The sequence below is a fragment of the Solanum verrucosum genome, unplaced genomic scaffold (genome assembly GCF_900185275.1).
Source record: "Solanum verrucosum unplaced genomic scaffold, falcon-dt-bn FXZP01000288.1, whole genome shotgun sequence".
Taxonomy (NCBI): Eukaryota; Viridiplantae; Streptophyta; class Magnoliopsida; order Solanales; family Solanaceae; genus Solanum; species Solanum verrucosum.
This window is the reverse complement of record NW_026019933.1, coordinates 657,337-671,430: the sequence shown is the minus strand read 5'-3', so window position 1 is coordinate 671,430 and position 14,094 is coordinate 657,337. Positions and strand designations below refer to the sequence as shown.

The 14,094-nt window shown below is 31.6% G+C and overlaps 2 protein-coding genes across 3 annotated transcripts; both read right to left on the bottom strand.

The window, feature by feature from the left end:
• Positions 1–6,784: 6,784 nt before the first annotated feature.
• LOC125833268 (putative F-box/FBD/LRR-repeat protein At3g49030) lies at positions 6,785–8,762 on the bottom strand. Its single transcript, XM_049512420.1, has 3 exons — positions 8,367–8,762; positions 7,287–7,343; positions 6,785–7,069 (listed from the first exon to the last, which is right to left on the bottom strand). Exons 1-3 carry the CDS (start codon positions 8,760–8,762, stop codon positions 6,785–6,787), a joined length of 738 nt encoding a protein of 245 aa, XP_049368377.1.
• Positions 8,763–9,989: 1,227 nt separating this feature from the next.
• LOC125833005 (pentatricopeptide repeat-containing protein At4g02820, mitochondrial-like) lies at positions 9,990–13,671 on the bottom strand. 2 transcript variants are annotated; one of them, XM_049512181.1, is made up of 3 exons: positions 13,569–13,671; positions 12,132–12,476; positions 9,990–11,449 (listed from the first exon to the last, which is right to left on the bottom strand). In XM_049512181.1, the coding sequence occupies exons 2-3, from the start codon at positions 12,447–12,449 to the stop codon at positions 10,193–10,195; spliced, it is 1,575 nt and encodes a 524-aa protein (XP_049368138.1). In that variant the 5' UTR covers positions 12,450–12,476; positions 13,569–13,671; the 3' UTR covers positions 9,990–10,192. The 2 variants fall into 2 exon arrangements, with proteins under 2 accessions (XP_049368138.1, XP_049368131.1); XM_049512174.1 differs by lacking the exon at positions 13,569–13,671 and having other exon boundaries at positions 10,119–11,449; positions 12,132–12,512.
• Positions 13,672–14,094: the final 423 nt, after the last annotated feature.

Sequence of the window (14,094 nt, the reverse complement as noted above, 5' to 3'; positions counted from 1 at the left end):
TCAATATCACGCTTATTTAATAAACGAATAGTTTGTTCGGACGAGTTTAGCGCCAAGGATTGTTCAGTTGTTTTAATCAACTGTTTATTAGAAATCTTATCAAACCAACCATAATCATAAATGGTTTTTATATTAACTTTTGGAATAGTCCATTCGTTTAACAAATCAAGATTTTGAGGTATATCTACCTCTTCTAGTCGAGTGCTTTTAATATCTTCTTGATCCATAAAAGTTTGATTATATCTATGCCGAAATTCTTCACATCAATTATATATATACCATGAAAGTTCCAAGGCTCTGATACCACATTATATGTTAAACTACAAGAGTTTATAACTCAAAAGCAGGGTGATTCTTTTGCTTCAATCGCCAAAGAAAAAGTTGATGATATCAAAACATATGAAAAGGTAGAAAAAAGAGAAATGATTTATTATTATTATTGTTGTTGTTGTTGTTGTTGTTGTTGTTGTTGTTGTTGTTGTTGTTGTTGTAGGACTCTAAGTATAGTTAACTTAGGATTCTACAATTCTCTCCCTATATAAGGAGTATGTACTCAACAATTTTATTCATCAATACAATCCTTGATTTCTCTAATCCAAGACGTGAGATTTCTACATGGTATCAGAGCATAAAAGTTCTTCCGCTCTCTGAGTATTGATCAAAAAAAAAATACACGTTAGATTGCAATGACCACTTCTACCAAAACTATGTCAACCTCCTCACTTCACCAACTTGTTGTCGCTTGCTCCATTAAACTTAAGCCAACAAACTACTTCATAAGGAGGACACAAATATCCCTATTGATTCAAATGTTGAAACTAACATATCTGAACCAAGTAAAAGTAGTTGTTCCACTGGACAAACGGCTAGGGAAGTTGTAGCGGTTGAGAAGGATGCAAAAAATAATGACACCATTGATGATTGGAAGGAGAAAGATGTGTTGCTAAGGAGTTGGATCTCAAGCACCTTGACCGAAGAAAGCATGCAACTAATTGTGGACTGCTCAACTGCCAAAGATGTGGGAATGCATGAAAAAAGCTTATATTCAAGCAACAAAAATAATTAATTTTGCTAGAGGTTTAGGTCTCAAATACAAGACCTTTGTCATATTAGGTAAGGCATCATATTCCACTCTTAATCAATTTGTTTATGCTCTCACGAGTTTTGATATAAGGGAAGATGAAGAAGAGGTGGCACAACAAAGTCATAACATGGTATTCTCTGCTCAAAAAAGCAGGGAAGAGGAAACAACAACATCAACTCCAGAGAAACAGGTTTCAAGCCTGCTGGACAGGGAACAGGTTTTAAGAACAGTCAATATGGACCAGGTTCTCTGAATAATAAAAGTTCTCAAAGTGAAAGTAAAGAAAGGAATAATATTGAGTCATGTCAAATATGTGGTAGGATTAATCATACTGCTCTTAAGTGTTATTACTGGTGGAATTTAACTACTCGTATCAATCTGCAGATGAACTACCACAAGCAACGACTAGACATCACATTCATACTGAAGCATTGACGAAACAAGTTTTTTGCTGGGTATTCAAAGTTTTTTTTACTGGGTATTCAAAGCAAGCTAGAAGTAACCGTTCCTCTACTCACTAGCTTGAGTGGAAGTGTTAAAGAAGAAGGAAGCTGACGATTGGAACATGTCAAAAGAACAAGTCCAACGAAGCTGATTGTTATGCCTACAGCAAGTGTTGATGAAGAAGGAAGCTGACGATTGGAACATGTCAAAGGAACAGGTCCAACGAAGCTAACTGGCGAGTTTACAACACTGTTGTAGAATTAGAGTCGCACTAGGATTAGATTACTTATATTAATTAGGATTATATTACGACTAGAATTATATTATGATTAGGATTATATAATGACTAGGATTAAATTATTTATAATTGCATTATTATTATTATAGTAGTAATAGGTATTGTAGTAGGACTCTAAGTATAGTTAACTTAGGACTCTAATTCTCTCCATATATAAGGAGTATGTACTCAACAATTTTATTCATCAATACAATCCTTGATTTCTCTAATCCTAGACGTGAGATTTCTACATTGAGAACTTGAAATTACACTAGAACTATATGACACTATTTACGAATAACATTGAAAATTTCTAATATCAAAATTGTACCATTTAATAATACTAACATTGTACCATATAATATACCAACAATTATTGAATTCTACCCCATATAATATACCAATTTAGTTGATATTTCGTGTCATTTTATTTTTTTCAAATGACATTTTATACCACAAGGGTAACCAACATAAATAATAGAACTAATTACATCATATGATTAAATATGATTATGAAAAAAATATTTAATAAACAATGAATAAAATTCATATCCGCTAATATCATTCAATTAGATTATGAAAAAAAGTGTCGTAAAAATAAAAAATTAACTCAACAATGCTAATTCTCATATGGATATTTGGTACAAGTTTTGTTGTTGTGATCCTCTATAGGCTATAACACATTTTCTACAATTTACTTTAGATCTCTTGAAAAAAAAAAAAACAATTGCTAGTTGCGTCACATATCACTCCTTCAATCTTGAAATCCACATACCTTCCTGGAATGCATTTCAAAAAAGAAAAACTACTAAACAACAGTTATAACAATCAAATTTGAAATACACAATCATATTTTTTTATATCACCAAAAAAAAAAGTTATATATGAAATGGTGTATAATATGATTAAAAATTGGTGTCACTTCATTATTCTTATAATCAAATTCGAACACCAACTTATAACCAAACTGTAGGTATAACATTGATTTATGAAGATTGATAAAGTTGAACATGATTATATGTTACAATCCAACAGTGCATAACAGCATAATCTAATCAATTATTTATCAATTTTTTAGTATAATTGAACTAAAAAACATTATGTAACGCTAGTTTTAAAAAAGAGTTAATAAATCGAAACAATTTATTTAGGCAAAAGTCTTATTCTCAATGAAAATTAATTTATTTATTAAGAAACAATAGAATTTTTTTAAAAAAAAAACTGAATTATCACCAAGCAGAAACCAACATCAGTAAATTGAAAAAAAATGAAACTATCACCAAGCAGAAAATTACAAAAAAAACTTTTTCTCCTTGAAACAACGTGGATAAATCTCAAATTGAATCAACACAATATTTATCAATAAAAAAATAAACATATTTAATTAATTAAGCAAATAATTTCGGAAGGTGAAAAAAAAAACAAATAATTTTGAAACAATCAAAAAAATAAATTCATATTCAAAATAGTTTTTAACCAAAATAATTTGTTTCAAAGCTAAATTTTCATAATAATTACCTCATCCTTCGCCATACTGAATTAAAATTGAAACGTTGTAATTTTCGGCCATTGAAAGAATTATTAGAGAAGATAGAGAGTTTGATTGTTGTTACTTGTTAGTATACTAGTATTGTGATTATGAGAGAGAGGGAGGGGATTATGTTAATGGTTGAGATAATTGTGGAAGCAAATAACAGAATGAGAGCTAATTAAGGGATGAGAATCTTATATAATAATTATTTATACGTTTTTTTTTTTTGTAATTCCTTTTTTTTTTTAATTCCCTTTTTTCTTGATTTTTTTGTGTTTTGTAAAAATTCTATTGCTATGTTTGTGAAAAGTCAAATTATTGTTATATAGGAGTTATTTATGTGCTTAAATTGTACTAGTTTTACGGCACGTGCGTTGCACGTGTGTATCGCATATATAGTATACGATGTTATAAAATAGAATTAATATTACTAAATTAATGCTTTTTAGTAAATAATTATAATTGAAAGAATATAGGACTAATGTTTTTAAATGATTAATACATATTGTTATAGATTTACTTGTATTTTGAGATTATATTGATCAAATATCATTGAAACATTTCAAAATAAGTTTAGAATTTAAATATGGTGAGAAAGTGACATTTTTTAGTAGTATTATTTTTACTTCACTCAATTTTGTAAACAAATCTAACAAACAAATTTATTTTTAAAAAAATATCAATAGTCTTTTTTCTTGAGGTTATGAACATAAATGATGGACACCATTTAAGTATAATTATTCTCTTAAAAATTCATACTTGAAATTTAGTATGTGCATGACACTATTACCATAAATATTTCAATATTTTATCTTTATACGTAATTTATTTTTTATAAAATATTATTACTCAATTAATATTTGAGTAAGACTATCATAGAAAGGTAATTTTACCAAAAAAAGAGTACTTTGTTGTTATAACGAATGATAGTTAAATAGAGGCTTGAATGTATGTCAAATATTTAACTTGACCAACACTTTGTTATATATATACATTTTAGTACCATAATTTAATTTTAATATATGAACATCACCTTTGGTGAAAAATATTTCATTTCATTAAGTTTCTACCTTATCTTTGTAGAATTGTAGTCTTTTCATTTTTTCTGCCGCATACATATCATATAGTTTTTTCTACCGCATACATATCATATAGAATTATATCATGATATAAAATATTTACCTTTTTCAATAATAAAATTTAATTGATGAATAAAATTTAAAGTGTTATTTATAGAATCCTTAATTCTATTTATGAATACTTTTTGACCAATCACTATTTTCTTATCTATTTTTATATAGCTATCAAGGAGTGTATCTTGTGACATAACATTTTCTAAAATTAAAATGAGCACAAAATAACAGGAAATTCATACTTAAAAAATTGCATACTCAATAAAATTATTAAAAAAAAAGAAAAAACATATGGAACAATACATAGCCAATGAAGAAGGAAGGCGAAAATATATGTTCATGCTACATTCACTATGTATTAAAAAATAATATAATTATTATCATGATTATATTATCGTATTATAAGTAAAGGTGAAAATCTATTTTTGAAATAGTGGATATAACATCAAAACTAATAATTCAATGGACTATGTTGAGTTTTAGTAAAATTAAAAAGAAACTCCTTTGTTTAGTGTGAAAGAATAAAAAATAAAAAAATAAAGATGAAATATCTTACCCAAATGATGTGTCTTTTTTCACATTTGTTTATTATTATTGTATTTCCCACAACTTTTCTTCACTATTAATTCATGAAAATCGTAAGAAAAAATATGAGTGTGAATTGATGAATGATTTGCTACAATTTGTTCACGGACTCTTTCTCATGTGGTACCTCGAATTTAATCAATTGTTCCAAATAACCCTTGATATTTTTTAAGAAGAAGAAGAGTAGAAAACTTCAAAAAAAAATCGTAGTTTAAAAGTGAGAGGAAACCCTCTATTTATAGCTAACAAATAGTAGTATGAATAGGTGCTAATTCTGCCTTATCAGAAAAGTTACAACCTTTCGAAAAAGTCATTGCTCATCAGAAAAGTCACAACTCATCGGAAAAGGCACAACCCTTTGGAAAAGTCGCAACTCTTTTGAAAAATCACAACCCTTCGGAAAAGTCACAACTCATCGAAAAGTCACAACCCATCAAAAAAGTCACAACCCTTTGAAAAAATCACAACCCTTTAATGTGAAAAGGTATTTACTTTTAATATTATTAAATTAATAAATAAAATAAATTGATTATTTTTAATTGAAGGTATTATAGTAATTTAACATTCAAGTTTGGAGTTCATGCTTTTTAGGTAGTATAGATAGATATTTTAGTTTTTTTACCCTATATAATATAATGCTCTCCACCCTCCCCTTGAGGAGTTAGTGAATACGCATTAAAGAATCTTTCTTACAAGCAATTGACCAACAGATGTTACATTTCACTTGGGTCTTGTTTGGGCAACAAACTTTCTCCCATGATACAAGTGGAATACCTTCATCACAAACACTTGTATTGAATTCACCAAAACTTATACTTCACCATAAACTTTTGTAGGAAATTCTCATAGCTGAAGGATATTTCACCTGGTATAGGTGTATTCCCAAGATTCAACAAGCTCTTCTAGTATAAACGAGGAGCCAGAAATTAAGAAAGAAAGCCTAGCATAACAAAGTATAGATGGAGAAATTACAAGAGAGAACTTTGTGCCTCTCTGTTCTCACAAAATGAAAACATGTTCTTTCTACTATCCACAATGGATGAAGAACATTATATATTAGTAATGTGACATTTTCTTCCCTCATTATTGGAAAGGATTAATGGGAATTAATATCAATAGAGAAAAAGTATTTATGATGGTATTAAAGACCATAGTCAATCACCACTATCATGGACAATGAAGGTCTTTTAAGGAGTGAATAATTTAGGACATAAAATAATATTTTCCTTCAAATAGAATAGGAGATAGAATAATTCTTTATGAGATATATAATACTCCATATTTTTTCAACATTTTCTTAGTTAGGAATTACAAAATTAAGATGCCACATTTCACTACTTATATGTTATGTTGTTATCTATGTGTAAATAATCTTCTCTTTAGACTAGAATGAATATTTTTACGTTTCATTATGTATTCCATTACTTTGGACTGTAGATTGCTAATTTAATTTGGTGCTGTATCTTTCAAATATTGTTTGGTTGGCTTTGATTGAAGAAACTATACATCGATGATAGTTGTTTATGTGACGAGCAGTTAAGAAACTTCGACCTGTGATGTTACAATGCAACTCCACAGTCACAATACAATGGACTAGAATGCAAATTCCAAATTGGGCATATATACTATGTAGTCCTAGCAAGTACTCTATTTCAGTCAAACATGAACTACAAGTTTCATAAACCTCAACAACAGTTTGGTTCTCACTTGGATTTTCAATAAGACTAAATCTAACAATTATCCAACCAGTTATCAGACCACCGTTTGAGCTTGGCATCGTGAAATGTCAAAAGAACTTGTGAAGAAGTTGTAGGAATATTCAAAACCTTCTTTGATGCCTCTTTTGATGTCAGAGCATAACCAGCACAAACAATCCTAAATTTTTCCAATACCCGTGCATTCTTCAGAAAAAACCTTATTAGTTCTATCTCGTTTTCTTCATCTTTGAAACCAATCAACTGAATCGATTTTAGATGAGAGTCCAAACACACAATGCTTACTTCAGGATCATGCATCTGCCAACAATTAAAAATATTGTGTTTCAGATCTGAAACTTGCAATCCCAAAGGTGACTTTTCAACTCCCCAGTCTCTAGTCTTGTGTTTAGGGGACTCAAAATCTATATAAACATAACAAGTAGAGAATTACTCACTACCTTATATGTACATTGTAATTTTTTACCAAGGGGGGTCGGGTGAAAAACCTTATCCCCCGGCCTTGATCTTCCCGTACCTGCCAATAGTCACACCATTCTTGATACTTTAAATAATTCTCCCTCCATTCTCCATCCTAGAAGACAATTGAGAGTCAGAAGAGAATCAAACGCTTGTATTGAAACAACTATAAATCTGAATAAGCAGCAATCACTCAACAACACAAGTAACTATTTCAAGTGAAAATGCCAAACAGGATTCACTTTCAAGTGTCACTGATTCATAAAAAATCCAAGTGATCTGTTCGTATTGCAGTCTAATACCTACAATTCAAACCAAACCAAGCCATCCATCTAATCAACATGTTATTCATCTCAGACTTTTATTACATCACTTCACAGATGAAGTGCCTTACCTCATCGCACCACAATTTTAAAACCTCGAGGTTAGGCGAATACTTGAGCAATCGTATCATAACTTGCATACAATCTTCATCAACTCCCAATTTCAGTTTTAAGGACTTGAGCTTATTAAAGCAGATGGGAGAGAGGCAAGCCTCTTTATACAAACCCTATAACACCAAAAGAAAATACAAAAAATGAGAAAATTAAGAATCTATGTGCTTATTAAATCCAAAGAAAACAAAACTTTACCTTAAGAGAAGCCTTGCATAGTTTCAGAAGTGATATAGAAGGGACTTCCTTGATCATCTTATGCACAAGAATTCCAATTTTCTCATCACAATTTCTATCATAATCATCAAAATTGATTTAACACATGTTCTATTGAAAAGAGATTGTTGATTACTAATATCCTTTGGCATAGGAGATTTATATGTTAAGAATTTGAGAGCAGGACAAGAAATTTTGATTTCACAATTGTCATAATAGTTGCCCTCATCAAAAGTGAGGTATAAAAGAGATTTCGAAGCAATATGAAGCAGGTTCATATGTTGTAAATTGCAATCACATAATTCCATTTTTTCAAGGAGTAGACATTCTGAGAAGAAGCAACTTGTCAAATGTCCATCTAATAACTCAACATTGCAAAGATGAAGCAATTTCAGCTGACGAAATCCGTTTAAATGATTATGATTAGGCAGTTTAAGTATATATCCACACAAATTTAGTTTCAAAACATGTAAAGATTCACAAGTTACAAGACAATGCGGTAACTCAAATGGCTCACAAGGCGAAAACCACAACACAAGTTGTTCAACATTTCTTCTTGTTGCTGCATCAATAAAACGCAATATATCTGTGCTTTCAAACATATTGCTACATGAGAGGATAAAACGGACAAGGTTAATCGTTTTATGGGAAATTAAAAAGGTATCGATAAATTCTTTGAATTCCTCATGATCTGGATCTGAATCAGAGAAACTACTATCAAACCGGAAGTAGGGGATGGTAGTGCTTATGTATTTCCATCTTTTCGACAATACAGTCATATGAATCACATCAAAAATACAGAGATTTGAAAGAATGTTGTGAAGTATATCAACGGGCAATGAGCTTATTCTATCAATCCCATTACTGCAACAATATGTTTCCATTCTAACCTAGAATGCACAAAAGAGTCGAGAGGCACATAGGGTTTTTCCTATTTATATAAAGGAAAAGGGCTCAAATATGCCTTTATTAAAATGATCCTTAATATATAATAAAAGTATTTATTTGATCTTTTATTTGATTAAAATGGTCCTTAATCCATCTACTACTCTTATATATTCGATGCTAGTGAACCCCTATTATCCCGTCCTCACAACTTAACTAAAACATATTAAGATCTAAATATATCTTTTTCATTTAATAAAAACAAAAAATTAATACATCAATTTAGGGGCCAAAATAATTTTCCCTTCTTTTTTCATCTAATTCCTCAAAAACCATTTATGCCGCCCCCACACCTACACCCACAGCCACACAATCTTTTAATAATCCTTTCTTTCTTTTCTTTTAGGTAGAAAAGAAAAGGGATTTTTTTTTTCTGTACTCATATTAAAAGCTGATTAAACTTATATTTATACATTACAAAACACATTTTTGAGTAGCGCCTACAAATAGATTTTTTTTTCATTCTCATAACTCTAAACTCGAAATATATAACTAAAAATGAAGGATTCCTATCATTCCACCGTAACTCAAATTGAAAGGGTTTGTTGATACTTGTATTGTTGCAGAACTAGTATTACTACTATAATTTGAATAAAAGTTTCTTTTCCACTCTTTTTGAGAACATATTACACAATATCCTACCTAAAAAAAAAAAATATTACACAATAGTATAAGTTTTCAATTCTGCAACTAAGATTTCCCAGGATTGAGAAGTAGCTCCACCTTTATGTAGTAACTTTTGAATTCTGTTTGATATGATCTTTTCATGTTTTTAAAATATTTTAAATTATAAACTAATATAACTTATTATACTTTTTAAGTAATTTTTAACTATGTAAATTTTATTTTAAAATTTCATTCTAAATTCACATGGCAAAAATTAAAAAATTGACTCTCAAACGATGAAAAAAAAAACATATAAGATGTGTCCGAGTGTTGTGCCTCGACACGGCTTGATCGGTAAATTTTACTATGATATGTTAAAATCAAAACATATTGCATGTCTACTATGAAACAGCATTTATATGTGGTGTGATCTATTATATAACTACTTGATGGCGAGTGTTGACCATCAGAGCATGTATTGCACGTCTGACCTCAAAACGGACATTTTTTGGGGAGGGATACACAAATTACTTGCAAGTATATGTAAATAACCCGAAGTAGGTGTATTTCATTGATTGACTAATTGAAAATTGAAATCACTACATCAACTATTACAATAACTGTTCAATGGATATATAAATAGAAAACATATAGCTGTTGTGGGAGGCATAGTAAAACTCTAATTGCTACAAGAGAAGCTTTGGATACAAGTTTCTTGTGCATAATCTGAATATTTTACATAGTTGAAAGTCCAGCCTTGTTCTTAAGCAACCCCATTTGGAACCTCAGTTACAGTCATCTTGCTAGTTATTCCAATTAACTTTCGAGTTTCCTCATCCATCTCCACGTTATCCTTTTTCATCCTCTCTGTAACTATCATTGGCATCTTACCAGCATTCACATAAGTTCGGAGAAGTGCATTATATATCTCTGTATTCACATACTTAGCGTGTCGAAGGGTAACTAGTAACTGTTCTGCCATCTGAATGTCGCCCTGCTCTTCAACTACATGAAACATCTCTTGAACCATCTTTGCATCCGGATCCCATTTTGAAACACTTGTAACAGTTTTTTTGAAAAATTCGACAACTTTATCCATTTCCTTTTGCTTCAAATAACCCCGTGTAAGAAGATTCCAAGTGGTGCAGCTAGGAGTTATGCCTTTCTCCGCCATTCTGTTGTGAAAATCGACAGCATTTTCCATCTCACTTCTGTTAATGTAAGCAGCAAGAATTAAATTTGCAACCCTAGTATCCTTGGTCACAGAACCAGCTTCCCATTCAGTGTACAGATTCATTGCTTCTCCAAATTCATCCAACTTCAGTAACGACGATATAATACAACTATATTCTGTATCATTCACTTTACGGAAGAGTGACTTCATCTCCTTCCATATTCGGAAAACTTCATCCTTGCTCTGTAGATTTGTATGCAAACTAATGAGAGAAGCATATGCAGTTCGACCCTTCCTGGAAATCCTTTTCTCCATTTCTCTCAAAGTTGACTTTGCCTTATCCTGAAGTGAGCTTTTAATGTAGATGTTGGTTAAGGTGCTAAATGTTATCCAGTCAGGGTCCAATTTTGCCTTCTTTAGCTCAAGGAACGCTTTCTCTGCAGCTTCAACATTATTCTGTGATGCAAAAACTGCCAACTCCAGATTGTATGTAACAATATCAGGAGAGGTATTTTTCTTCAATTCCTTAATCAGGCCTGGAACCTTCTCTAGTTGCCCTTGGGATATGTATAAGGTAAGCATATGATTATAAGGAAGAGGGTACTTCAAGAACCCGCATTCGGACATTTTTTCCATCAAAGACTCAGCTTTAGCAGTGTCCTTGTGCTGGACATAGGTGTGGAGAAGGGCAGTACAGGTGGTCTGGACCTTCAGTTTATCAGGCAGGTCTTCAAAAAACTTCTCTGCACTGTTCATACCACGAACTTTTGCAATCAAGTCCAAATGAACTGCATAGTCACCAGATAATAGTTCGATATCATCTTGTACCCTCATCCATTCACAAACCTGTAAACATAATCCCATCAACATTGCAGATTTCAATGCTATTAAAAATGGCATGTAGCCTTGCTTTTCAGAAAACTATCGCAAGGGCTATTTAGAAAACTATGAGACACTTACTCAAGAGCAAGGACAATAATTAATTTAATTTAAACAAAACAAAAACAAGCAGTAGAAAAAATAAAATGCATGTTTGTATTAAGCATTTACAACATGCATTCCGTTCTTAACTGGTCATATCAGTGGTCAGAGTTCTTATTAGCAATAATATAAGGAATATCAGCAAAGCTTGAAAACTCTAGCAATTCCTTCAGTAGGTGAGGAGACTCCGGAGCAATTGGGAATACTGAAAAAAGCAGTTACCTTCTCAATCATATAACACCATATCTTGGATTAGTAATTCCCTTGTTCAAAATCTAAGGTGGCACCGTGTACAATGACTTTGTATTCAGCAATTAACCACATAGAATAATTCACTTGAGTATTCAACAAAAGAAGCAGATAATTTCCAGTTCTTACCCTATCCCGCCCATCCATCCTAAGCAAGTTTCATGGAAAAATGGAGAAGCTAGCATAGAAAACAACAAAAGGAAATGTATTCCAGTGCTGCAATACTCTACCACTATAAGCCTAAGAAATGAATGATTCAAAGTAAATCATGAACCAGTTAATGAGAAGAAAGAGAAACCTCAAGGGCATGTTTAAATCGTTTGTGTCTTCGCAACTCCCGGACAATGCGATTGAGCTCATACTTCCGGACAGGGTGCCCCTCTTCCTTCCACTTGCGTATAGCAATGACAGCACTACGTTTTGCATAGATCAAACTCAAAAGCCTCCTCCCTAGTGTGTCTCTGCCACGAGTACTTGTGGCAGTACTAGTGCCACCTTCTAAACTAGTGGTAATGCTACTTCCACCTCCTGATCTTGTGGACTTCACTGTTGTCGAAGCTTCAGTTGATAGAGGGCGAACAGCAGCATAAGATCTCCGGATCAAACGGAGCAACATTTTTATTACAGACACACTTTGTATTGCCTGCTTTGACAAGAAGATCAGATATGAGATTACCATAAAAAGATATCAAGACAAGCCACGTTTAGAACACATCGTTTTCAGATATTTGAGTCAACAATCTTTGTAACAGCATATTATACATCAAATGCACTTCACCACATTTTTCTTTTTTTTTACACGGATCAACTTGCTTACACCTCGACTGTTACACCGGGTATTACCTATTTCCCACCACCATCAACACACGTATCTAGTAACTTTGTCCACCAAAACTTAGGCATAGGCAGATGGGAAGAAATATATAAGTGAGGATAAGCATACACTCACAGTCAACATGCCTTCCTGGCAACAATAGGGTTTAATTGGACATTCAATAATCTAAATTTCATCATAAACTGGAGGTTTAGCACGTGAATTCCTATTTTTCATACAGAGCAACCACTTCTAATCTCTTACCAATCTACCACATTCCATAAGTTCCCTCGTCTCAAACTCTGCTCTTAGGTACGTTTCCTCTCTTCACTTCTCTTGATTGTTTTTTAGTCTACCGTTGTCAGGTTGGCAATTGGGAATCATCATTCTTATCACTTCATTCATCTAAGTTTGAGCGTCAATTACTTTCGGCTTGTTCTTTGTTGTGCTGGAATTTGAACATGACACTTTGTAATTCTCCTCCAACTAAATGTACTTCACCAGTCTAAATCAACTTATCCTGAATAACAGTAAATGTACTTCCAGACCTTATATTGACCGATTTCAATTTAGATTTTCAAATACTAAATCCATGACCTTAACCACTCTTTCTCAATTCAGCTACGCATTGCCCAACGATTTCCCAGCTTAAGCACAAAAAGCAAACAGTGTAGTATTTATTAAATTCTAAACATTTCTCTTCCATAAAAGCTACAAATTTTCACATTTTTCTGGTTTATTGCCATTGCCACATTTTAAGCACCAAATAAACTTTCATTTCGTCGCTAACTCGGCACCAATCAGAGTTGTAGATGCACACATACATGCTATAAATTTGAACTGAATGAAAGAACTTAGGATTATCAACGTAATACAGTAATTGAAAAATGATAAACAAACAGAATTCAGAAGAAAACACACCTCCTGTGCGAGTGATTTGCAACGTCTATTTATTCGCCGGCGAGAGAGTTAGGGTTTAGGGTTTAACACTTCAACCTCCTGTGTTTATTTTGGGTTTTCACTTCGCCCATGAAAGAATAAGGTTTAAGAAAAATAAATTTAAATATCTAGTCCTTTTTCTTTTTTTCTTTTTTTGATATTTTAGTTCTTTACCTTTGCTAAAGTGGATAAACTTTTAATCATTTGATATTTTTCGGTGAACATCATAAAATACATGTTTGACAAAAAGATTGATATTAAAAATAAAAAAATGTCATAAATTTAACATAATACTCGTATGTCAAATTTCAATATAACATGCGTAAATATGATTTAAAAGAAAAGGAAAATGTAAGTCTATAACCTTACTCAGTAATGAATTCTACTTTAATTTAAAAATTAGAATACGAATAAAAATTATGCTAATGAATAAAATAAACACAACATAAAAAATAGATAATACAAAAAAATTACATGGAACCACATAAAGTAAAGGTTGAAAATGAGA

What these genes read in the sequence shown, in the direction of transcription:
- LOC125833005 (XM_049512174.1), bottom strand. Translation starts at nt 12,512, where the DNA reads ATGGTAATCTCATATCTGATCTTCTTGTCAAAGCAGGCAATACAAAGT. An exon ending in GATTTAAACATGCCCTTGAG is followed by an intron (nt 11,450 to 12,131) that starts GTTTCTCTTTCT and finishes TTATGTTTACAG; the next exon opens with GTTTGTGAATGGATGAGGGT.
- LOC125833268 (XM_049512420.1), bottom strand. Translation starts at nt 8,762, where the DNA reads ATGGAAACATATTGTTGCAGTAATGGGATTGATAGAATAAGCTCATTG. An exon ending in TTGAGTTACCGCATTGTCTT is followed by an intron (nt 7,344 to 8,366) that starts GTAACTTGTGAA and finishes ATTGTCTTCTAG; the next exon opens with GATGGAGAATGGAGGGAGAA. An exon ending in AATGGTGTGACTATTGGCAG is followed by an intron (nt 7,070 to 7,286) that starts GTACGGGAAGAT and finishes AATTGTTGGCAG; the next exon opens with ATGCATGATCCTGAAGTAAG.